Source organism: Nerophis lumbriciformis, linkage group LG03 (assembly GCF_033978685.3).
Source record: "Nerophis lumbriciformis linkage group LG03, RoL_Nlum_v2.1, whole genome shotgun sequence".
Taxonomy (NCBI): Eukaryota; Metazoa; Chordata; class Actinopteri; order Syngnathiformes; family Syngnathidae; genus Nerophis; species Nerophis lumbriciformis.
The window spans coordinates 38,854,742-38,880,426 of record NC_084550.2 but is presented as its reverse complement, the minus strand read 5'-3'; the positions used below and the strand labels follow the sequence as shown (position 1 = coordinate 38,880,426).

The window sequence follows — 25,685 nt, the reverse complement described above, 5'->3', positions numbered from 1 at the left end:
CATTGTGTGTTATTCAAACTCACCTCATTCAGCTGGCTAGTTGTTATCAAGAGTACCGGTACTAAAACCCTTTTCAACATGATTCTGACAACTAAGTAGGCTAAATAACTTTAAACTTTAATACATGCTCGGATAGGCCAGTATCGGATCGGAAGTGCAAAAACAATATCGGTATCGGATCGGAAGTGCAAAAACCTGGATCGGGACATCCCTAGTTCGATATACAGGTAAAAGCCAGTAAATTAGAATATTTTGAAAAACTTGATTTATTTCAGTAATTGCATTCAAAAGGTGTAACTTGTACATTATATTTATTCATTGCACACAGACTGATGCATTCAAATGTTTATTTCATTTAATTTTGATGATTTGAAGTGGCAACAAATGAAAATCCAAAATTCCGTGTGTCACAAAATTAGAATATTACTTAAGGCTAATACAAAAAAGGGATTTTTAGAAATGTTGGCCAACTGAAAAGTATGAAAATGAAAAATATGAGCATGTACAATACTCAATACTTGGTTGGAGCTCCTTTTGCCTCAATTACTGCGTTAATGCGGCGTGGCATGGAGTCGATGAGTTTCTGGCACTGCTCAGGTGTTATGAGAGCCCAGGTTGCTCTGATAGTGGCCTTCAACTCTTCTGCGTTTTTGGGTCTGGCATTCTGCATCTTCCTTTTCACAATACCCCACAGATTTTCTATGGGGCTAAGGTCAGGGGAGTTGGCGGGCCAATTTAGAACAGAAATACCATGGTCCGTAAACCAGGCACGGGTAGATTTTGCGCTGTGTGCAGGCGCCAAGTCCTGTTGGAACTTGAAATCTCCATCTCCATAGAGCAGGTCAGCAGCAGGAAGCATGAAGTGCTCTAAAACTTGCTGGTAGACGGCTGCGTTGACCCTGGATCTCAGGAAACAGAGTGGACCGACACCAGCAGATGACATGGCACCCCAAACCATCACTGATGGTGGAAACTTTACACTAGACTTCAGGCAACGTGGATCCTGTGCCTCTCCTGTCTTCCTCCAGACTCTGGGACCTCGATTTCCAAAGGAAATGCAAAATTTGCATGGTTGGGTGATGGTTTGGGGTGCCATGTCATCTGCTGGTGTCGGTCCACTCTGTTTCCTGAGATCCAGGGTCAACGCAGCCGTCTACCAGCAAGTTTTAGAGCACTTCATGCTTCCTGCTGCTGACCTGCTCTATGGAGATGGAGATTTCAAGTTCCAACAGGACTTGGCGCCTGCACACAGCGCAAAATCTACCCGTGCCTGGTTTACGGACCATGGTATTTCTGTTCTAAATTGGCCCGCCAACTCCCCTGACCTTAGCCCCATAGAAAATCTGTGGGGTATTGTAAAAAGGAAGATGCAGAATGCCAGACCCAAAAACGCAGAAGAGTTGAAGGCCACTATCAGAGCAACCTGGGCTCTCATAACACCTGAGCAGTGCCAGAAACTCATCGACTCCATGCCACGCCGCATTAACGCAGTAATTGAGGCAAAAGGAGCTCCAACCAAGTATTGAGTATTGTACATGCTCATATTTTTCATTTTCATACTTTTCAGTTGGCCAACATTTCTAAAAATCCCTTTTTTGTATTAGCCTTAAGTAATATTCTAATTTTGTGACACACGGAATTTTGGATTTTCATTTGTTGCCACTTCAAATCATCAAAATTAAATGAAATAAACATTTGAATGCATCAGTCTGTGTGCAATGAATAAATATAATGTACAAGTTACACCTTTTGAATGCAATTACTGAAATAAATCAAGTTTTTCAAAATATTCTAATTTACTGGCTTTTACCTGTATGTCACACTTTTCCTTTGTACTGTCATGCATGATGCCCATATCTATTTAGTGTTTTTTTATGTTTTCAGGATGCTTTGACTGGATGCATATGTTTTTGCTCACTCTGGTCTGAGGTAGTTGTTTGTACAGTTTTCGGGTTTGTGATTATGCCCCATACAGGAGCTAACTGTACAAGTAACTGCCTTGCCCATGGCTGAGTGCTCTCATCTCAACTGAACAAGTGACTGGCTGTTTCTTTGCTTGTCATTCATCGTTTATGTACTGTATACGTTGATCTCATCTTATACTTATTTTGTTGTTTCTCTTGAAGATACAATCAGATACCTGTCCCTTCATGACAATAAATACATCCGCTACTTCCCTGGGCACAGTAAAAGGTAAGGAGTGGAACCATTGCGTTGCATTGATCCATTTGTTCTTATGTCCACTGTTATGTTTTGTTCTGTCCAGAGTAACCTCCCTCTCCATGTCTCCTGTGGATGACACATTTATTTCCGGTTCCTTGGATAAAACCATACGACTGTGGGATCTGCGCTCTCCTAACTGTCAGGTAACACTCACTCACTTGTCCATAAACTGGTCATGGAATAAAGTACTGCGCAAGTAACCTTCTCTTACTTGTGTGCAGGGCCTCATGCACCTCCAGGGGAAGCCAGTGTGCTCTTTTGATCCAGAGGGTCTCATTTTCTCCGCTGGCATTAATTCAGAAATGGTTAAACTTTATGATCTGCGCTCATTTGATAAGGTGACCGTGGAAACAATAATGATGTTGCAATGTCAAGTATAAGGAGAATTTTACCTTTCTTTTTATCCACAGGGTCCCTTTGCCACATTCAAGCTTCAGTACGACAGGACATGTGAGTGGACGGGACTCAAGTTCAGTAACGACGGAAAGCTCATCCTTCTTTCTACAAACGGCGGCGCTCTTCGGATTTTGGATGCCTTTAAGGGAGCGGTGCTACATTCCTTTGGGGTAAATAAATAAATGATGGGTTGTACTTGTATAGCGCTTTTCTACCTTCAAGGTACTCAAAGCGCTTTGACACTACTTCCACATTTACCCATTCACACACACATTCACACACTGATGGAGGGAGCTGCCATGCAAGGCGCTAACCAGCACCCATCAGGAGCAAGGGTGAAGTGTCTTGCTCAGGACACAACGGACATGACGAGGTTGGTACTAGGTGGGGATTGAACCAGGGACCCTCGGGTTGCGAACGGCCACTGCGCCACGCCGTCCGTAAGGAGAAGATACGGCTTACAATGGCGCAAAAATGATCAGTTTGAGCAAAATAGGATTGTTAGTTGACGCCAAGTCAGGTACAATTATTAAACATTTGCAGGTGGACGGTAAACGGGAATGATATGTTGCCACACAATTTTTAAATACTGTATTTAACGCAAAGTGTTTGCTTGTGGGATATTAATTTCTCCCAACGCGGTAAGACATCAGGATTTTGCTTTGGTAAAGTGAACTTGCATAAACCTTTGAAGGGGACATCTGCTGAATTTGGTATTTTCGGACTTACAAATGTTGTTACAGTGTTGGATACTCTGCGTCAAATCATAAGGTTCGGGCTAGGGCTGGGCGATATTGCCTTTTTTTAAAGGGGAACATTACCACAATTTCAGAAGGGTTAAAACCATTAAAAATCAGTTCCCAGTGGCTTATTTTATTTTTCGAAGTTTTTTTCAAAATTTTACCCATCACGCAATATCCCTAAAAAAAGCTTCAAAGTGCCTGATTTTAACCATCGTTATATAGACCCGTCCATTTTCCTGTGACGTCACACAGTGATGCCAATACAAACAAACATGGCGTATAGAACAGCAAGGTATAGCGACATTAGCTCGGATTCAGACTCGGATTTCAGCGGCTTAAGCGATTCAACAGATTACACATGTATTGAAACGGATGGTTGTAGTGTGGAGGCAGGTAGCGAAAACGAAATTGAAGAAGAAACTGAAGCTATTGAGCCATATCGGTTTGAACCGTATGCAAGCGAAACCGACAAACGACACGACAGCCAGCGACACGGGAGAAAGCGAGGACGAATTTGGCGATCGCCTTCTGACCAACGATTGGTATGTGTTTGTTTGGCATTAAAGGAAACTAACAACTATGAACTAGGTTTACAGCATATGAAATACATTTGGCAACAACATGCACTTTGAGAGTGCAGACAGCCCATTTCAGGCGCGCTAAGAACATATATTTTTCCACGATTTCAGCACTCAGGTTAACCATACCTAAATAGACACAAAATACTGCATTACACAAGACTACTACCCGAATGTACTCGAATGATTGAAAAAAATAAATGTTTTTAAGCTAAATTATTGGTAAACACAGTTTATGTATAATCATTTACGTAAAACCGCGAGTAATGAATAAAGTTTTCATCAATTAATATATTCTGTAGACATACCCTCATCCGCTCTCTTTTCCTGAAAGCTGATCTGTCCAGTTTTGAAGTGGATGTCAGCATCTGCTTTGAGTGTCGCAGGATATCCACACATTCTTGCCATCTCTGTCATAGCATAGCTTTCGTCGGTAAAGTGTGCGGAACAAACGACTGACTATTTCGTCGGCTTTCCCCACAGCCTCATATTTTGAACAAATTTCGTCCAATTTCTTGCCACTTTCGCATCTTTGGGCCACTGGTGCAACTTGAATCCGTCCCTGTTCGTGTTGTTACACCCTCCGACAACACACCGACGAAAGTGAGAAAATGGTGGATTGCTTCCCGATGTGACGTCACAACGTGACGTCATTGCTCCGAGAGCGAATAATAGAAAAGCGTTTAATTCGCCAAAATTCACCCATTTAGAGTTCGGAAATCGGTTAAAAAAAAATATGGTCTTTTTTCTGCAACATCAAGGTATATATTGACGCTTACATAGGTCTGGTGATAATGTTCCCCTTTAATATCGCGATATTTTAAGGCCATATCGCGATACACGATATATATCTCAATATTTTGCCTTAGCCTTGAATGAACACTTGATGCATATAATCACAGCAGTATGATGATTCTATGTGTCTACATTAAAACATTATTCTTCATACTGCATTAATATATGCTACTTTTAAACTTTCATGCAGAGAAGGAAATCACAACTAAAAAAATCACTATTTTTTTCATACGGTGTTGATCTGGAAATGTTTGCCTCGGCATTTTGATGGTGTGGGCGTGTGGCACTGAACGGAGATATTGACGTGCGTAGTAAGCACTCTTCCTTGTCTAGCGGGTGACTTTTCAAATGATGCTACATATTAGCAGTGTAGCCGAGTGTCCTGGGTTCGCCTATATAGTGTACTTATATAATAAAATAACAAACAGGAGACATTAGAGCAGGTCCGGTAGCCACCGCTTCTTTATGTCAACATCACACATCCTTCCACAACCACACACACCCTACATCACAGCCCTACGGCAACTCTGGAGGGACAAAACTCCTCCTCCTTACCTAACACACTCCGGTAACTTGGGACACCCTGAACTGTTTGTTACATCAGCAATGCTACTTTTTGTAGCAACGCTTTTCCCCGCTTTTGACAAATTACGGTTGTCTGTTCGACATATTCCCTCTTGAAGCCAAACCACCGCCAGACGATGGACCCCCTGCTGTGTTTTGGGGGAATTAATTATTCCTCCATTTATTACCAGATTTGCACCTTCTTTCTCTTGTATTAGCGCTCGCACCACTCCGCTCGCATCACAGCTAACGTTAACCATGCTGCTACCTCTCTGCTCGGGGAGGGCGTATACGTATGTGACGTATGACGCGACAGTATGTGACGTGTGTAAGAAGGTGCGCTTGCTGTCTGTGAGAAGGAGAGACAGGAAAGAGGAGGACAGCCTGTAGTGTAATGCCCGCAGCTAAAAGCAACTGCGTGAGAACGTATACTCGATATCACGATATAGTCATTTTCTATATCGCACAGAGACAAACCCGCGATATATCGCTTATATCGATATATTGCCCAGCCCTAGTTCGGGCATGAACCCATAAAAAAGGTAGGTTTAAAGGGGAACATTATCACAATTTCAGAAGGGTTAAAACCATTAAAAATCAGTTCCCAGTGGCTTATTTTATTTTTCGAAGTTTTTTTCAAAATTTTACCCATCACGCAATATCCCTAAAAAAAGCTTCAAAGTGCCTGATTTTAACCATCGTTATATAGACCCGTCCATTTTCCTGTGACGTCACACAGTGATGCCAATACAAACAAACATGGCGTATAGAACAGCAAGGTATAGCGACATTAGCTCGGATTCAGACTCGGATTTCAGCGGCTTAAGCGATTCAACAGATTACACATGTATTGAAACGGATGGTTGTAGTGTGGAGGCAGGTAGCGAAAACGAAATTGAAGAAGAAACTGAAGCTATTGAGCCATATCGGTTTGAACCGTATGCAAGCGAAACCGACAAACGACACGACAGCCAGCGACACGGGAGAAAGCGAGGACGAATTTGGCGATCGCCTTCTGACCAACGATTGGTATGTGTTTGTTTGGCATTAAAGGAAACTAACAACTATGAACTAGGTTTACAGCATATGAAATACATTTGGCAACAACATGCACTTTGAGAGTGCAGACAGCCCATTTCAGGCGCGCTAAGAACATATATTTTTCCACGATTTCAGCACTCAGGTTAACCATACCTAAATAGACACAAAATACTGCATTACACAAGACTACTACCCGAATGTACTCGAATGATTGAAAAAAATAAATGTTTTTAAGCTAAATTATTGGTAAACACAGTTTATGTATAATCATTTACGTAAAACCGCGAGTAATGAATAAAGTTTTCATCAATTAATATATTCTGTAGACATACCCTCATCCGCTCTCTTTTCCTGAAAGCTGATCTGTCCAGTTTTGAAGTGGATGTCAGCATCTGCTTTGAGTGTCGCAGGATATCCACACATTCTTGCCATCTCTGTCATAGCATAGCTTTCGTCGGTAAAGTGTGCGGAACAAACGACTGACTATTTCGTCGGCTTTCCCCACAGCCTCATATTTTGAACAAATTTCGTCCAATTTCTTGCCACTTTCGCATCTTTGGGCCACTGGTGCAACTTGAATCCGTCCCTGTTCGTGTTGTTACACCCTCCGACAACACACCGACGAAAGTGAGAAAATGGCGGATTGCTTCCCGATGTGACGAATAATAGAAAAGCGTTTAATTCGCCAAAATTCACCCATTTAGAGTTCGGAAATCGGTTAAAAAAATATATGGTCTTTTTTCTGCAACATCAAGGTATATATTGACGCTTACATAGGTCTGGTGATAATGTTCCCCTTTAATATCGCGATATTTTAAGGCCATATCGCGATACACGATATATATCTCAATATTTTGCCTTAGCCTTGAATGAACACTTGATGCATATAATCACAGCAGTATGATGATTCTATGTGTCTACATTAAAACATTATTCTTCATACTGCATTAATATATGCTACTTTCAAACTTTCATGCAGAGAAGGAAATCACAACTAAAAAAATCACTATTTTTTTCATACGGTGTTGATCTGGAAATGTTTGCCTCGGCATTTTGATGGTGTGGGCGTGTGGCACTGAACGGAGATATTGACGTGCGTAGTAAGCACTCTTCCTTGTCTAGCGGGTGACTTTTCAAATGATGCTACATATTAGCAGTGTAGCCGAGTGTCCTGGGTTCGCCTATATAGTGTACTTATATAATAAAATAACAAACAGGAGACATTAGAGCAGGTCCGGTAGCCACCGCTTCTTTATGTCAACATCACACATCCTTCCACAACCACACACACCCTACATCACAGCCCTACGGCAACTCTGGAGGGACAAAACTCCTCCTCCTTACCTAACACACTCCGGTAACTTGGGACACCCTGAACTGTTTGTTACAGCAGCAATGCTACTTTTTGTAGCAACGCTTTTCCCCGCTTTTGACAAATTACGGTTGTCTGTTCGACATATTCCCTCTTGAAGCCAAACCACCGCCAGACGATGGACCCCCTGCTGTGTTTTGGGGGAATTAATTATTCCTCCATTTATTACCAGATTTGCACCTTCTTTCTCTTGTATTAGCGCTCGCACCACTCCGCTCGCATCACAGCTAACGTTAGCCATGCTGCTACCTCTCTGCTCGGGGAGGGCGTATACGTATGTGACGTATGACGCGACAGTATGTGACGTGTGTAAGAAGGTGCGCTTGCTGTCTGTGAGAAGGAGAGACAGGAAAGAGGAGGACAGCCTGTAGTGTAATGCCCGCAGCTAAAAGCAACTGCGTGAGAACGTATACTCGATATCACGATATAGTCATTTTCTATATCGCACAGAGACAAACCCGCGATATATCGCTTATATCGATATATTGCCCAGCCCTAGTTCGGGCATGAACCCATAAAAAAGGTAGGTTTAAAGGGGAACATTATCACAATTTCAGAAGGGTTAAAACCATTAAAAATCAGTTCCCAGTGGCTTATTTTATTTTTCGAAGTTTTTTTCAAAATTTTACCCATCACGCAATATCCCTAAAAAAAGCTTCAAAGTGCCTGATTTTAACCATCGTTATATACACCCGTCCATTTTCCTGTGACGTCACACAGTGATGCCAATACAAACAAACATGGCGCATAGAACAGCAAGGTATAGCGACATTAGCTCGGATTCAGACTCGGATTTCAGCGGCTTAAGCGATTCAACAGATTACGCATGTATTGAAACGGATGGTTGTAGTGTGGAGGCAGGTAGCGAAAACGAAATTGAAGAAGAAACTGAAGCTATTGAGCCATATCGGTTTGAACCGTATGCAAGCGAAACCGACGAAAACGACACGACAGCCAGCGACATGGGAGAAAGCGAGGACGAATTCGGCGATCGCCTTCTAACCAACGATTGGTATGTGTTTGTTTGGCATTAAAGAAAACTAACAACTATGAACTAGGTTTACAGCATATGAAATACATTTGGCAACAACATGCACTTTGAGAGTGCAGACAGCCCAGTTTTCATAAATTAATATATTCTGTAGACATACCCTCATCTGCTCTCTTTTCCTGAAAGCTGATCTGTCCAGTCCAGTTGGAAATGCATCTGCTTTGAGTGTCGCATGATATCCACACATTCTTGCCATCTCTGTCGTAGCATAGCTTTCGTCGGTAAAGTGTGCGAAACAAACGTCCAATTTCTTGCCACTTTCGCATCTTTGGGCCACTGGTGCAACTTGAATCCGTCCCTGTTCGTGTTGTTACACCCTCCGACAACACACCGACGAGGCATGATGTCTCCAAGGTATGGAAAACAGTCGAAAAAACGGAAAATAACAGAGCTGATTTGACTCGGTGTTTGTAATGTGTTTGAGAAAATGGCGGATTGCTTCCCGATGTGACGTCACGTTGAGCGAATAATAGAAAAGCGTTTAATTCGCCAAAATTCACCCATTTAGAGTTCGGAAATCGGTTAAAAAAATATATGGTCTTTTTTCTGCAACATCAAGGTATATATTGACGCTTACATAGGTCTGGTGATAATGTTCCCCTTTAAGTAGGGTTAGGCGATAAAACAACATCAATATACACGGTATCGCGATTGACGCGTAATTGATATCAATACAAAATGCGTTCCAGTAGGGTTGGGTGATATGGACCCAAACTCGATACCCGATACATTTTGGCTGAATACTGATTAATGATGTGTATCGTGATATTTTCTTCCAGAAAGGGAATTTAGACAAAGTCAAACCCAAATATACATGTCAGGTTGTTTTATTGAAACAAATACTTAACATGAGTACATTTTTGGAAATGTTAAAGTTTCATGCATAGATAGATGCACATAAAAATATTAAAAAACCTTGAAAATAATACAAGAATAGTAAAGTATAATCTTAAATCTTCTTTAAAACGTTTTTTTAGCTATGCTCAAATTCCCAGTAACAGCAACACAAAAGAACAAAATAAAGTATTTGGTTTAAGCCGCAACTTGAAAATAATTTCCCTTTAACAATAGCAGGCGTGTTCTTCTACTCTCAGTTTGTTATTCAGTGTGTCCTGGAATATTGGCTGGAATATCCGCATGTTCATCAGGTTGTTTTCTTGTACCTGCAGGGATACAACAATAACAAAGGTGTAACGCTGGAGGCGTCATTCACACCTGATTCGCAGTTTGTTGTTATTGGTAAGTTGCTCTCTTTCTATTACACTTTATTTTGAAAATGAGACTAATCCTATCGAAAATATGCAATTGGTATAGATCAGGGCTGTCCAAACTTTTTCCGCTGAGGGTCGCAAAATAAGAAATGAAAGCATGTGGGAGCCTTTTTGATATTTTTCATTTCGAAACCAATACACAACATATTTATTATTTATTATTATTTAGCCAACTCACCACCTGGCTGCGATGGTGGTGGAGGATGCCGGACAGACCTGGCAGGCCCAAACGCATTGTGAGGGTTTGCTGGGAACGCCTGGCAGAGTCTCCTGTCAGAGAGAGTTTCAATTCCCACCTCCGGAAGAACTTTGAAAATGTCACGAGGGAGGCGCTGGACATTGAGTCCGAGTGGACGATGTTCCGTGCCTCTGTTGTCGAGGCGGCCGATTGGAGCTGTGGCCGCAAGGTGGTTGGTGCCTGTCCTAGAACCCGTTGGTGGACGCCGGCGGTGAGGGATGCCGTCAGGCTGAAGAAGGAGTCCTATCGGGTTCTTTTGGCTTATGGGACTCCTGAGGCAGCAGACAGGTACCGACAGGCCAAGCGGTGTGCGGCTTCAGTGGTCGCGGAGGCAAAAACTCGGACATGGGAGGAGTTCGGAGAGGCCATGGAAAAAGACTTCCGGACGGCTTCGAAGCAATTCTGGACCACCATCCGCCGCCTCAGGAAGGGGAAGCACTGCAGTGTCAACACCGTGTATGGTGGGGATGGTGCTCTGCTGACCTCGACTGCGGATGTTGTGGATCGGTGGAGAGAATACTTCGAAGACCTCCTCAATCCTACCAGCACGTCTTCCTATGAGGAAGCAGGGCCTGGGGAATCTGTGGTGGGCTCTCCTATTTCTGGGGCTGAGGTTGCCAAGGTAGTTAAAAAGCTCCTCGGTGGCAAGGCCCCGGGGTTGGATGAGATCCGCCCGGAGTTCCTTAAGGCTCTGGATGTTGTGGGGCTGTCTTGGTTGACAAGACTCTGCAACATCGCGTGGACATCGGGGGCGGTACCTCTGGATTGGCAGACCGGGGTGGTGGTTCCTCTCTTTAAGAAGGGGAACCGGAGGGTGTGTTCCAACTATCGTGGGATCAGACTCCTCAGCCTTCCCGGTAAGGTCTATTCAGGTGTACTGGAGAGGAGGCTACGCCGGATAGTCGAACCTCGGATTCAGGAGGAACAGTGTGGTTTTCGTCCTGGTCGTGGAACTGTGGACCAGCTCTATACTCTCGGCAGGGTCCTTGAGGGTGCATGGGAGTTTGGCCAACCAGTCTACATGTGCTTTGTGGACTTGGAGAAGGCATTCGACCGTGTACCCCGGGAAGTCCTGTGGGGAGTGCTCAGAGTATGGGGTAACGGACTGTCTTATTGTGGCAGTTCGCTCCCTGTATAATCAGTGTCAGAGCTTGGTCCGCATTGCCGGTAGTAAGTCGGACACGTTTCCAGTGAGGGTTGGACTCCGCCAAGGCTGCCCTTTGTCACCGATTCTGTTCATAACCTTTATGGACAGAATTTCTAGGCGCAGTCAGGGCGTTGAGGGTATCTGGTTTGGTGGCTGCAGGATTAGGTCTCTGCTATTTGCAGATGATGTGGTCCTGATGGCTTCCTCCGGCCAAGATCTTCAGCTCTCACTGGATCGGTTCGCAGCCGAGTATGAAGCAACTGGGATGGGAATCAGCACCTCCAAGTCCGAGTCCATGGTTCTCTCCCGGAAAAGGGTGGAGTGCCATCTCCGGGTTGAGGAGGAGATCTTGCCCCAAGTGGAAGAGTTCAAGTACCTCGGAGTCTTGTTCACGAGTGGGGGAAGAGTGGATCGTGAGATCGACAGGCGGATCGGTGCGGCGTCTTCAGTAATGCGGACGCTGTATCGATCTGTTGTGGTGAAGAAGGAGCTGAGCCGGAAGGCAAAGCTCTCGATTTACCGGTCGATCTACGTTCCCATCCTCACCTATGGTCATGAGCTTTGGGTCATGACCGAAAGGACAAGATCACGGGTACAAGCGGCCGAAATGAGTTTCCTCCGCCGAGTGGCGGGGCTCTCCCTTAGAGATAGGGTGAGAAGCTCTGTCATTCGGGGGGAGCTCAAAGTAAAGCCCCTGCTCCTCCACATCGAGAGGAGCCAGATGAGGTGGTTCGGGCATCTGGTCAGGATGCCACCCGAACGCCTCCCTAGGAAGGTGTTTCGGGCACGTCCGACCGGTAGGAGGCCACGGGGAAGACCCAGGACACGCTGGGAAGACTATCTCTCCCGGCTGGCCTGGGAACGCCTCGGGATCCCCCGGGAGGAGCTGGACGAAGTGGCTGGGGAGAGGGAAGTCTGGGCTTCCCTGCTTAAGCTGCTGCCCGCGCGACCCGACCTCGGATAAGCGGAAGAAGATGGATGGATGGATGGATGGATTATTATTTAGCCTTTAGGGCTTCCCTCAAGTTTGATGCCAGGACCCGGAAGAATCTCAGTCTTAAAAAAATCCAAAGACAAATATTTAATGTGATGTAATTGGAGCCTTTAATAGGCCAATTATGCGTAACAAATTATTTTGATTAATTTTATCATCTTTTTTAGAAACAAATCCCACTAAAATTCTTAAGGATCCAAAAAGCCCCACCGATTAAGGTGTAAAATAAGTTTTACTTCCCCAAAAAATATTTTAAAGTGCATTATTTAATGTAAAGTAATTGGAGCTTTCAATAGATCAACAATTCATAACAACATTCATTTTGATTCATTATTTTAAATAAAAAAAACTGCATTGCAGCTTTGTGTTAGTCAACAACGCAACTTTTTCTCGTTATATTTCACCTGTTTGCTCTTTTATTCCCCATTTTTATGTTATTTCTTTTTTATTATTAGTATTTTTAGAATTTGCCTCGTTAATGCCCTTGCTGGAAGCAAAAAAAATGCAAGCTATAAAAATTAGCTGTGGGCCACAAATTTCTCTCGGGCCGCACTCTGGACACAGCTATAGATAATAATGCAAAACCAAATGTCTTCACCTTTAATTCAATTGGTAAAACAAATGTAAATGCTGTATTGACAAAAACAAAATAAAATGTGACCCAGAAAGTAATGTTTTTTAAAGCACCTAATTAGGACTGGGATTTTTGGGGTACTTCATGATACGATACATAATACATGGCTCACCATCACAATGATGTCTCGATATGACAATACTTTTTACTGATATATTACTCTTAAAAACTGGGTGTGTGCCATCTTAGGCACCTCAACATTCAATTTGATTACGATTCAGGGTGCTACAATTCGAATATTAGATGATTAAAACAATTATTAGGGTTTACTCCATTATTGGTGCAACTTTTTCCTCATACAGGGTTTCTTTTCAACAGTGAGTTGACAACATCCGTAAAAGGAATAAATATTACACCAAATAATCCAACAGACTTTCCACAGCAAAAAGCTGCTACCGGTATTATAAATCCCTCTTAGAAATATCACTTCATTTAACCAAAAACCTCTGCTGTTTTTCCAGATTTCGATACTAGCAAGTTAAATACAAAACAAATAGCTTATTCTTCTCATTCAAAAATGCCAGAGTCTTACCAAACAAAATAGTTTACAAATCACTTATTTTTACCTAAAATCCTTTCCTTCAGTTCTGAAGGTTTAATCTGTCCCTCCGGGATTTTGCAGGCTTTTTTGTGATTGTTGTGGCAAAAGTTGCATTGTTTTGAGGCTTATTTTTTTCAACAACATTGATTCAACTTGCGACTTAATGAATTTATAAATTTTTAAAATGTTCCCTGTAATCTTAACCTCAAAAAGCACAGTATTTTAACAAAAATTGGAAAACAAATACTGTATTGACATTTAACACATTTTATACCGCACAGTAGACACTAGATAGCAGTAGAAGCACATACTCAGAGTTTATAGTCAAGTTACTGTATTGTTTTAATATTGGTCCATCCATCAATCCACTCATCTTCTTCCACTTATCTGAAATCGGATCACAGGGGCTTAAGCAGAGAAGCCCAGACCTCCCTCTTCCCAACTACTTTGTTCAGCTACTCTCAGGGGTACCTGAGGCGTTCCCAGGCCAGCTGGTAGGCATAGTCTCTCCACCGTGTCCTGGGTCTTCTCCGTGGCCTTTGAGTAGTCGGGCGGGCTCTAAACACTACTATTTTGGATACTGACTGAAATCTGTCTGTACTAGAGGTGGGAATCTTTGGGCACCTCATGATTCGATTACAATTCAGGGGCTTCGATTCGATTATAAATGGAATAATATACATTTATAGTTATTATATAGTATATTATTATTGTATTGTTAACAAAGCATAGGTTATTATCTATTCTAAATGAATTACATTTAATTACTGATAATGTACGCGTTCTGTTGAAGTGTACAAAGTGTAGCATTTATTCTTTTCTTGTTTCACTACTTCACATTTTAGCTAGATTAGGGCCGATCATTAGTTTAAAGCATTAATGCCACTTTTTAGAACCGTTTGTATTACTGTATTTAACATCCGTAATTAATCGACGTTTGGACCTTTGTCCAAAGATTCATGAATCGCCCACATTCTAATCGTGATGCTTAAGAGAATCGATCATTTTTCCCACCTCTAGTTGGTACTACCAGGTACCGTTTCATGTCAAATCAAACGGTGCTATATTTTGATACCTTTGTTGCACATGACATCACATCCGGTTGCAGACTCTAAACTTGCGGAGTGGAATCAGCCGGGCTGCCTCTGGGTAATGTTTTAATTGTCCATGCCAACAAAGCAAGAGTACAGCAGGGCTCCACTTTTCAAAATGCGCAAGCTCAATGCTAATTTATGTAGGGTTTTTCGTAGACATTCTACCAGTGACGTGCGGTGAGGTTCATGACTGGTGAGGCACTGACTTCATCACAGTCAGATTTACAAACATATGAACCCTAAAGAGTATCTTATTCACCATTTGATTGGCAGCAGTTAACGGGTTATGTTTAAAAGCTCATACCAGCATTCTTCCCTGCTTGGCACTCAGCATCAAGGGTTGGAATTGGGGGTTAAATCACCAACAATTATTCCCGGGCGCGGCGCCGCTGCTGCCCACTGCTCCCCTCACTTCCCAGGGGGTGAGCAAGAGGATGGGTCAAATGCAGAGGACAAATTTCACCACACCTAGTGTGTGTGTGACAATCATTGGTACTTTAACTTAACTTTAACTTTACACATACAAACTGTAGCACACAAAAAAGCCCATTTAATTAAAAAAAACGTTATTATGGTCTTACCTTTACTTATAAGTGCGGGAACAGTGGTGTTCGTGTTGGAGGAGTTGTGAATGAATGAAATATGAAATCCGTGCTGCAGTCTGCAGGTGTACCTAATGTTGTGTCCCTGCAGTCGTTCACGGCTCCTCCGGCTCGAGCAATGTTGTTTTTGCACTTTTTGGCTTCTTGTTAAGTGACTTTTTTTGGGTGGATTCGGTCTTGCACGTGGAGGGTGTGGGCTTTGGTTGGTGTGGCGTTCCCGTCGGGGGGTGCAGTCTGCGGCGGGTGTGCATTAACCGGCACCAGGAGGCGGGGTTACGCGAGCCTCACACAGTGCGTCTTCGCAGCAGTTTTATGATTGCTCAGCACAAGAAATACGTTACACACATACAGTTGTTGACAAAATACACTGTACATTATATACCTCAGCTAACTAAACTATGGAAATGTATAATATAGTTCATATAGCAATACGGTCTCACTGCACAGCAGGCCAGTAGTTAGCCGAGTCCGCAATCCATGGTGAGGCACAATTGAGTGACGTGCCTCAACTGGCTGCTGATCACCGCACCGTCTCTTCTCAGTATTTGAACGGCAATTGTGAAAATTCAGCGGTTTTGAATAAAAATAATCTAAAACTGGTCAAGTTAAATGGAAAATAACTTTATAGTATAATCACTGGATACATATAACAATTTAATTTTTCTTTTTCCATTTTTTTTCTTTCCACCTGCCTCTAGTGACCGCACGTCACTGCATTCTACCGATTAAAAGTAGCGATTTTACATGACTATTACAACACTTCTAAATTTGGTCATCAAAACTACAACTAAAATACATGTTAGAATCATGTGTGATACATGCAATACTTGAGATTTAAGCATGGCTCAACAAAATAAAAGACTGGCCAACTTAATGGCAAAGACTACTATGACGGGATGGTCCCCTGCTTGCCCCACTATGGACTTTACTCTCACTATTATGTTAGATCCACTATGGACTGGACTTTCACAATATTATGTTAGATCCACTCGACGTCCATTGCACCGGTCGCCCTAGAGGGGTGGGGGTCACCCACATCTGCGGTCCTCTCCAAGGTTTCTCATTGTCATCCCATTGGGTTGAGTTATTCCTTGCCCTGATGTGGGATCAGAACTGAGGATGTCGTTGTTGCTTGTGCAGCCCTTTGAGACACTTGTGATTTAGGGCTATATAAATAAACATTAATTGATTGATTGATACTTCTTGGCTAAGGCAACCCACCGTAGTCTTGGCTGCCATCTAACATCTTGAAATGGCAACTGCATGTCCAGTCTATTCAGTGTTTCCCACAGGACAGGCATCTATTTGTGGTGGTGTGGTCGGGGGGTGGGGGGTGGCGGCGGCAGCGGCGATGACCAAGAAGAACGCGGAGTTGGAATATAATTACAACATTTTATGTACATATTTATATACAGATTTGAACAATTAGTGATTCACTGAAATATATTTATTAATTGTGGTTCTTACAAAAAATATATCTTATAAAATATAAAAGCTAAAATGTCTCTTAAAGCTCTGCCCCTTTAATTAGTGAATACTAAATAATTTGACTACTACAACCATATTATTTACCAGCAACATGAAGTGAAACAGAGGCAGAGGTGTCCTGCCACAGTCAGTCAACCTCCTTCTCCTCCTCCTCCTGCTGCTGAACAGGTCGCACCTGTGGTCCGGACTGTAGGCCTACCTCCTCTCCAAGTCGAGCCCTTTTCGGCCATTGAAAATATTTTTCTATACTCATCTGTGTGAAGGAGTGAACATCCAACATTAGAATGTATTACTAACGAGCAGAAGCGCTCTATGTACAGTGCCGTCTAACCTTAAGTGGCAGCAGCTCAACACATGCAGGGTTCAACGTTAAGGTTTTTTTCTACTTGCCCGACTTCTCAAATCTACTTGCCCCAATATTTTTACTTGTCCTGCCTAGGTTTTTTTCTGGCTGTGTAGTGCTCATGGCTTATATCTTACTAAAATTCTTCCCGTTGACTATTTACAACACTACACAGTATTTATTATTATTATTATTATTATTATTATCTATAATTACATTTAAATGGCATTGCATACATGTAAAATTAAATGGTATTTCACATTATTTGACCAGTAGCAGTTACACTCATCTGAACAGGTCAGCCACCTGTTTAAAGCCCGATCACAGTTGAAATCTTAAAATGAAGGGCTTTTAATGGCCAAAACATTAACCTGGACAACATTTTAACAGCTGGTTGGCTCAGATGTTATTCTTTTCATTGCATTCACATGCTGCAGTGGACAGTGGACAATTTAGCTTCAGTCCATGTGTGTTTATTGACAACATGGTTATAACCTGGACACGTTAGCTCGTCGGTAGGGTAACACGTGACTTTTACTACGTTCGTCTGCCCCGGCCTACGAGTCAAACAGCGGCGGTGTTAATGAAGCAGCGGATTAACGTTAAATATATGACGAGCCGCGAGCGATGCAGCTATAACATATCTACCTAGAACCTATATTACCCTCGTATTTTGATCCCGTTTCGTCCGTCCGTCCGTCCGTCCCTCTTCTTCTTCTTCTTCTTCTTCTTCTGGCCCACCAGGTGAATTAAGTGCTATTGGCGGAGTTACCGCCACCTACTGCACCAGAGTTGTAACTACAAGCAACATTCACAGACAGTCCCATTGCTTTTATGAGCGGTCGAGCGAGTCAAAAGCCGAAAAATCCATTTGTGGCGGACGTAATTCTTTCGTGGCGGGCCGCCACAAATAAATGAATGTGTGGGAAACACTGCTATTACACAATACGGGACAGTACTTGCTAATGAGACACAAAAGTGTAAGAACACAAGATAAAAACTGGACAGCTCAGTGTTAAGTGTTTTAACATATTTGAAAACACAAACGTACTGGAAATTGGTACCGGTGAGACCTGGTGTCAATTCCCAGGTACCAGGAATTAGTACTGTATCAATACAAACATGAAAGATACCCATTCCTAGATCTGACCCATCATTAGAAATATAATGTGATCCCTGATCCTCATTTTGCTTCTGTAAAACATTACATTTCTTTTCTAGTCACTTTTCCTTTCAGTCCTTCATTTGTGGACGAAACATTGCATTATCATCACAAAGTGTTCAGAATCGATTCTCGATTCAACACGGTTCATGCAATGTATTATTTGGTATAATAATTAGAATTAATCTTTTTCAAAACAGGTTACAGGTTTGAAAAGATCCTTCTGGTTGCAAGGAAATGGCCTAAAAATGTATTTTTGAAAATTGATTCTCATCTTAAATGGATTTTTGAAAAGTATGAATTGAGTGAATAAGAATCGCTATTTGGATGTTAATTGATTTTTTTGGTGCACTCCTACGACCTGACTCCAGACTCTGTTCCACGTCCTCCTCCTCCTGCATTTGTTGCAGCAAAAACTGTTTTTATGCCCATGTTGGTGCGGTTAAAAGGCTTTGAAGCTTGGAAGTTAGCGGTGGTTAGCTTGTCTTGCCAGGGATCTTTTGCAGTTTTCAGTTGTCTTTTTGAGGGGTTTGTTTCTCTTTTCGAATGCTTTTCAAGCCAGTTATGTCAGCAAACATATCCGAGGTTTTGGTCAAGACCTCAGGTCCGGAAAAGTGCCAGAATAGTCCAAAACCTGTGAATCAACCAATCCTTTCTTCCTCACAAGAAATGACTTGAAAATAACTTTTTTGGTGTGACCATTCACATTTATTGGATGTCTCCAACCCGTCGCTCCTGAGCTACAACTAACTCGCCAGAGGGTTCTAGAAATGTAGCGTGCTATTATGCACAGCTAACTAACAAAGCTGCGACACGTTGGCTGAACTATGGAATATTTTCAATGGCTCTTAATGTGAAACGAGTACTAATTTGCACAATAGAGTAATGGAACGTAACTTCCGCTTTAGACTAGGGATGTCCCGATCCGATATTTGGATCGGATCGGCTGCCGATATTTGCCAAAAATTGCGTATCGGCAAGGCATGGGAAAATGCCGATCCAGATCCAGTTTTAAAAAAAACTCCAGTCCTTGTTTTCCAACGCACCGATTTAAATAATACATTCCACTTTTCTGCTGCTCCGTAATTTCCGTTCCGCATTTTCCAGCACACCTTCAACACATCCACATGTCTGTGAATTCTCACGCAGTTGCATTTAGCTGCTGGCATTACACGACAGGCTCTTCTCACTCTTTCCTGTGTCTCCTTCTCACAGACAGCAGCGCACCTTCTTACACACGTCACATACTGTCACGTCATACGTCACATACGTATACGTCCTCCCCGAGCAGAGAGGTAGCAGCATGGCTAACGTTAGCTGTGATGCTAGCGCAGCCGTGCGAGCAACGCTCCCTCTAAGGTGCTCGCCTGTGCAATTGCACACTGTTTAAGCGTCCTCTGCGCATAGCAAATCTATGCCACGCACAAAATCAAATAAAAAAATAAGCGCATAACAATTTTCGACACACGGACACGACAGAGAAAACAGTTTTCGTCATCATTGTTCAAATATTGTGACGTTTGTCGAGACGCTTCTCTCCATTCGGTGCCACACGTCCACACCATCAAAATGCTGAGGCAAAAATTTCCACATCAACACCGTATGAAAAAAATTAGTGATTTTTTTAGTTGTGATTTCCTTCTCTGCATGAAAGTTTAAAAGTAGCATATATTAATGCAGTATGAAGAAGAATGTTTTAATGTAGACATGCAAGCCTTGAAAGAAAATTTTGAAAATCAAGACTACATTTCCTGCAAATGGGTGCATTTCTACCCTATATTTTAACTTTAGATTTATTCTCATATCAAACTCTTTTGGCTGTCTTTTTGACACTTACATCCGGCGCCCCCCTCCACACCCTGGATTATAAATAATGTAAATAATTCAATGTGATTATCTTGTGTGATGACTGTATTATGATGATAGTATATATCTGATAGTATATATCTGTATCATGAATCAATTTAAGTGGACCCCGACTTAAACAAGTTGAAAAACTTATTCGGGTGTTACCATTTCGTGGTCAATTGTACGGAATATGTACTTCACTGTGCAACCTACTAATAAAAGTCTCAATCAATCAATCAAAACACATAGAATCATCATACTGCTGTGATTATATGCATCAAGTGTTCATTCAAGGCTAAGGCAAAATATCGAGATATATATTGTGTATCGCAATATGGCCTTAAAATATTGCAATATTAAAAAAAGGCCATATCGCCCAGCCCTAGTTCAATGATGCCATTTCTGTTTGTCATGTATAATTTTGTCTATTTTGTGTTTATCCTTGAATAAACAGGTCAGTTTCTTGTTACCAACCATTGTGTATTATTCAAACTCCCCTAATTCAGCTGGCTAGTTGTTATCAAGAGTACTAAAACCCTTTTCAACATGATTCTGACAACTAAGTAGGCTAAATAACTTTAAACTTTAATACATGCTCGGATAGGCTAGTATCGGTCAGTATCGGTATCGGTATCGGATCGGAAATGCAAAAACAATATCGGTATCGGATCGGAAGTGCAAAAACCTGGATCGGGACATCCCTACTTTAGACTAGCGAACCCTGTACTTTCCTAAAAGTACTAATTTGTGTGCTTCGTGGGCACATAACCAATCTGTGGGGGTCAGTCAGAATGGTTGTTGATTGGTAGGAGGATTCAATATTTATTTTCCTCATTGTAGACAAGAGTTTGGGTCTGGATTCCAGCTGTGCCATTCTAAAAGTCACTCCATTTTCTTTTTAAATCATAACGCTGATATTTTGCAAAGGTTTATACACCACCAGTATAATTTCAAAGTTGTGTCGCTCATTGTAGGCTCTGAGGACGGAAAGATCCATGTGTGGAACGCCGAGAGTGGCATGAAGGTCGCCGTCTTAGACGGCAAGCACACAGGGCCCATCACCTGTCTTCAGTTCAACCCCAAATTCATGACGTTTGCAAGCGCCTGTTCCAACATGGTGAGTTGATTTTGTCACTCTCTCTTTCCATTCAGTATATGATCACATTTGTGTGCCACATACTGTATTATGCTACACAGTATATTTTTCCACGATTTCAGCACTCAGGTTAAACCATACCTAAATAGACACAAAATACTGCATTACACAAGACTACCCGAATGTACTCGAATGATTGGAAAAAAAATAAATGTTTTTAAGCTAAATTATTGGTAAACACAGTTTATGTATAATAATTTACATAAAACCGCGAGTAATGAATAAAGTTTTCATCAATTAATATATTCTGTAGACATACCCTCATCCGCTCTCTTTTCCTGAAAGCTGATCTGTCCAGTCCAGTTGGAAATGTATCTGCTTTAAGTGTCGCAGGATATCCATACATTCTTGCCATCTCTGTCGTAGCATAGCTTTCGTCGGTAAAGTGTGCGGAACAAACGACTGACCATTTTGTCGGCTTTCCCCACAGCCTCGTATTTTGAACAAATTTCGTCCAATTTCTTGCCACTTTCGCATCTTTGGGCCACTGGTGCAACTTGAATCCGTCCCTGTTCGTGTTGTTACACCCTCCGACAACACACCGACGAAAGTGAGAAAATGGCGGATTGCTTCCCGATGTGCCGAGAGCGAATAATAGAAAGGCGTTTAATTCGCCAAAATTCACCCATTTAGAGTTCGGAAATCGGTTAAAAAAACATATGGTCTTTTTTCTGCAACATCAAGGTATATATTGACGCTTACATAGGTCTGGTGATAATGTTCCCCTTTAAACCAAAATTGTGGTTTGATGTAAATTAATTATCTTTAAACTTGGAAAATACTAAATTTATGGTATTCAGTAATAAAAGAAAGATAGAAGTTAGTTTATCTATAAACAATGTGAAAATTGAGAAGGTGTCTGAAATCAGATTTCTTGGGGTCATCTTCGATGAAAAGTTGACATGGAAAGCTCATATATTGCATGTGAAAAATAAGCTATCCAAAAGTTTATTTATTTTGAACAAGTTTCCCGTATAATAAAATGAGAATGTTATATTGCTAAATTATTCTGCCTTTATTGCTTTCACAGAAAAGAGCAATTTGTATCATTTTTACAGTAGGATACAGAGACAACACAAATCCACTCTTCATTAGGTCAGGATTATTCAAACTAAAAGACATTGTAGAATTGCATACTCTATTAGTGATGTTCAAAGCTAGAAATAATGTTCTTCCGAAGGACTTACAAAAGTTATTTGTGTTCACGTCGGAAGATGAGAACCACAGAAATCTTACCTAAAAAAAAAAACTAAATACATTTTTACTATATTTTGCTGAAAACATCAAAATTAATTGTATTTTTATTTGTATTTTTTCTGACTCCTTATTACATCCAGCCATATAATTATACATTAAAATAAACATATTGGAAATAATTAATTTTAAATGATCATAATAAATCATTTAAAATGACCATTTTTAATTATTAAAATAATTGCTAGTTTATCAACAACTTTAGCATTTTATTCATTACATTTTGAAGCTCTCAGAAGCCAAGTTATGTTATATTCCTTAAGATTTATTTATGCAAGTTTGAAGTATCAATTATCTAAACACAGTTTTGTTTGCATATTTTCAGGATGTGTATATATATATATATATATATATATATATATATATATATACATATATATATACATATATATATATATATATATATATATATATATATATATATATATATATATATGTATGTATGTATGTATGTATGTATGTATGTATGTATGTATGAAATACTTGACTTGGTGAATTCTAGCTGTCAATATACTCCTCCCCTCTTAACCACGCCCCCGCCCTCAACCACGCCCCCGTCCCACCCCCGACCACGCCAACACACACCCCCCCCCCCCCCCCCCACCTCCCGAAATCGGAGGTCTCAAGGTTGGCAAGTATGAATATATTACAAGTCATAAGAAAACGTAAATGCCTTACTTACCTATCAAGGAGTAAATTAGCAAGTTTGGCGTCAGATGAAAAAAATCTTCTCCATCTTTCGAAGGTATCCCCGATGCAAATCCTGGTTTTGTTCCTGGCTTTGTCATGAATAAGTTGAGAATGGTAAGTTTTAGATGGACTAAGGTCTGACATGTTTAGTAACTTTACCAGTGGCAGTAGCTAGACGAAGATGGCAACCTGGATGTGACACACTCACAGACTTTCTAATTGGTCAAGCGGTGGAGGGCGGGACATCGAAATTAAAACAAAAACAATATTTCGGGGCTGTAAATCTAATTTAGAAATGAGCATATCCCGGCTGAACTACCGTTATCAGTTATAAAGGTATTGGAAAAGAAGATGATTTATTATTGACTTTTTACATATCAGGTCTATTTAATGATGACATGACATTAAATTATTACATATTATAACTGTTTTGTCCTGAATTTTTTTTCTCTCTTAGGCGTTCTGGCTTCCTACCATAGATGACTAAAGTCCACCAACAAGGAGTAGTACTGCAGTGAACGCCACATTCATGTGTTAGTGAGGTTAAAATTCAAAAATGTAAATATGTTATGTGCAGAATTAGAATTGTGTCTATTTGTTTTTTTATATACATATATTTGTATTCAAAATTAAAAACATTCCTCGGAAACTATATACGCTTCTGTCATTTAGATCAGTGGTCCCCAACCTTTTTTGCACCAAGGACGGGTTTAATGTAGGCATTATTTTCAGGGACCGGCTTCCCACTTGTGAAAAATACAACTCACTATAACACTGGATTAGTGGGAGCCCTGGGCTTGTTTCTTTGCAGTGAAATGCTGATGGAAATCAGCCTGTGGCTACAATCTGTCACATTTATATTTGATATGTTCATTAATGTGCATTGTATCATGTCACAAAGTTATAACAAATGGCAACTTCCTATGAGGAGTTGTATTGTACATCTATAAACAAGCTCATTGGTGTGTCTAGTGCACAGGTGTCAAACTCAAGGCCCGCGGGCCAGATCTGGCCCTCCACCTCATTTTATGTGGCCTGCAAAACCATGGAAATAATGTCAATAAAATACCTTATATTTTCTTTATTTACTTTCTTATTTTCTAACTAATGATATTAGTTGTTTTTTTAGTTTAACAGTGGGGAAAAAATAGTGTCCAACATTGCAACAAATATATTATCTAACTTTGTTGGTCAAAATCCAAATAAATACTTAAATATCTGCTTAACTTATGGTTTTGAAGCATCCATCAAATTGTACACTATAAAAATGACCAATAGATTTTACTTTAAAATTTAGGTCGTTTTTTTACGGCATATGACTAAGTTGAAAAAAAAACCTGACCAATGTTGTTGTTGTTTTTACAGTAAAATTTTGTCGACTGAGCTGTCAGTTTTGTTTTGTTTTAAAATCCACCGTTGATGATTTTATGGTACCACATTTTATTATGGTGAAAAACTGGCAGCTGAGTTGCCAAAATAATTATGATGTAGTTTCAGTAGAAAACATTAATACGATGTAGTTTCAGTAGAAAACTATTATGATGTAGTTTTAGTAGAAAACTATTATGATGTAGTTTCAGTAGAAAACATGTATTATGTAGTTTCAGTAGGAATTATTTAGTATTATGTAGTTTCAGTAGAAAATATGATGTAGTTTCAGTAGGAGACATTATTGTTATTATGATGTAGTTTCAGTAGAAAATATGTAGTTTCAGTAGGAAACATGTATTATTATTATGATGTAGTTTCAGTAGAAAATATTATGATGTAGTTTCAGTAGGAAACATGTATTATTATTATTATGATGTAGTTTCAGTAGGAAACATGATGTAGCTTCAGTAGGAAACATTTAGTATTATGTTGTTTCAGTAGAAAACTTAGTTTTAGTAGGAAACTTTAGGATGTAGTTTCAGTAGGAAACGTGTATTATTATTATGATGTAGTTTCAGTAGAAAACATGATGTAGTTTCAAAAGGAAACATTTAGTATTATGTAGTTTCAGTAGAAAACATGATGTAGTTTCAGTAGGAAACATGATGATGTAGTTTCAGTTGGAAACATGTATTATAATTATGATGTAGTTTCAATAGGAAACATTTAATATTATGTAGTTTCAGTTGGAAACATGTATTATTATTATGATGTAGTTTCAATAGGAAACATTTAGTATTATGTAGTTTCAGTAGAAAACATGATGTAGTTTCAGTAGGAAACATTATGATGTAGTTTCAGTAGGAAACATGTATTATTATTATTATGATGTAGTTTCAGTAGAAAACATTATGTAGTTTCAGTAGGAAATATTATGATGTAGTGTCAGTAGAAAACATGTAGTTTCAGTAGGAATTATTTAGTATTATGTAGTTTCAGTAGAAAATATGTAGTTTCAGTAGGAGACATTATTATGATGTAGTTTCAGTAGGAAACATGTATTATTATGATGTAGTTTCAGTAGGAAAC

The 25,685-nt window shown here is 40.6% G+C and overlaps 1 protein-coding gene across 1 annotated transcript in view; it reads left to right on the top strand.

Moving 5' to 3' along the window:
• The window catches only part of LOC133584421 (WD repeat-containing protein 82), a 35,129-nt gene extending 11,252 nt beyond the window's left edge, over positions 1-23,877 (top strand). The window contains exons 3-9 of the mRNA XM_061937722.2: positions 2,127-2,193; positions 2,267-2,366; positions 2,445-2,561; positions 2,634-2,789; positions 9,933-10,002; positions 21,100-21,242; positions 23,683-23,877. Of these exons, the coding sequence (XP_061793706.1) occupies positions 2,127-2,193; positions 2,267-2,366; positions 2,445-2,561; positions 2,634-2,789; positions 9,933-10,002; positions 21,100-21,242; positions 23,683-23,712 (683 nt within the window). The 3' untranslated portion in view covers positions 23,713-23,877. The remainder of the gene's footprint in view (positions 1-2,126; positions 2,194-2,266; positions 2,367-2,444; positions 2,562-2,633; positions 2,790-9,932; positions 10,003-21,099; positions 21,243-23,682) is intronic.
• Positions 23,878-25,685: the final 1,808 nt, after the last annotated feature.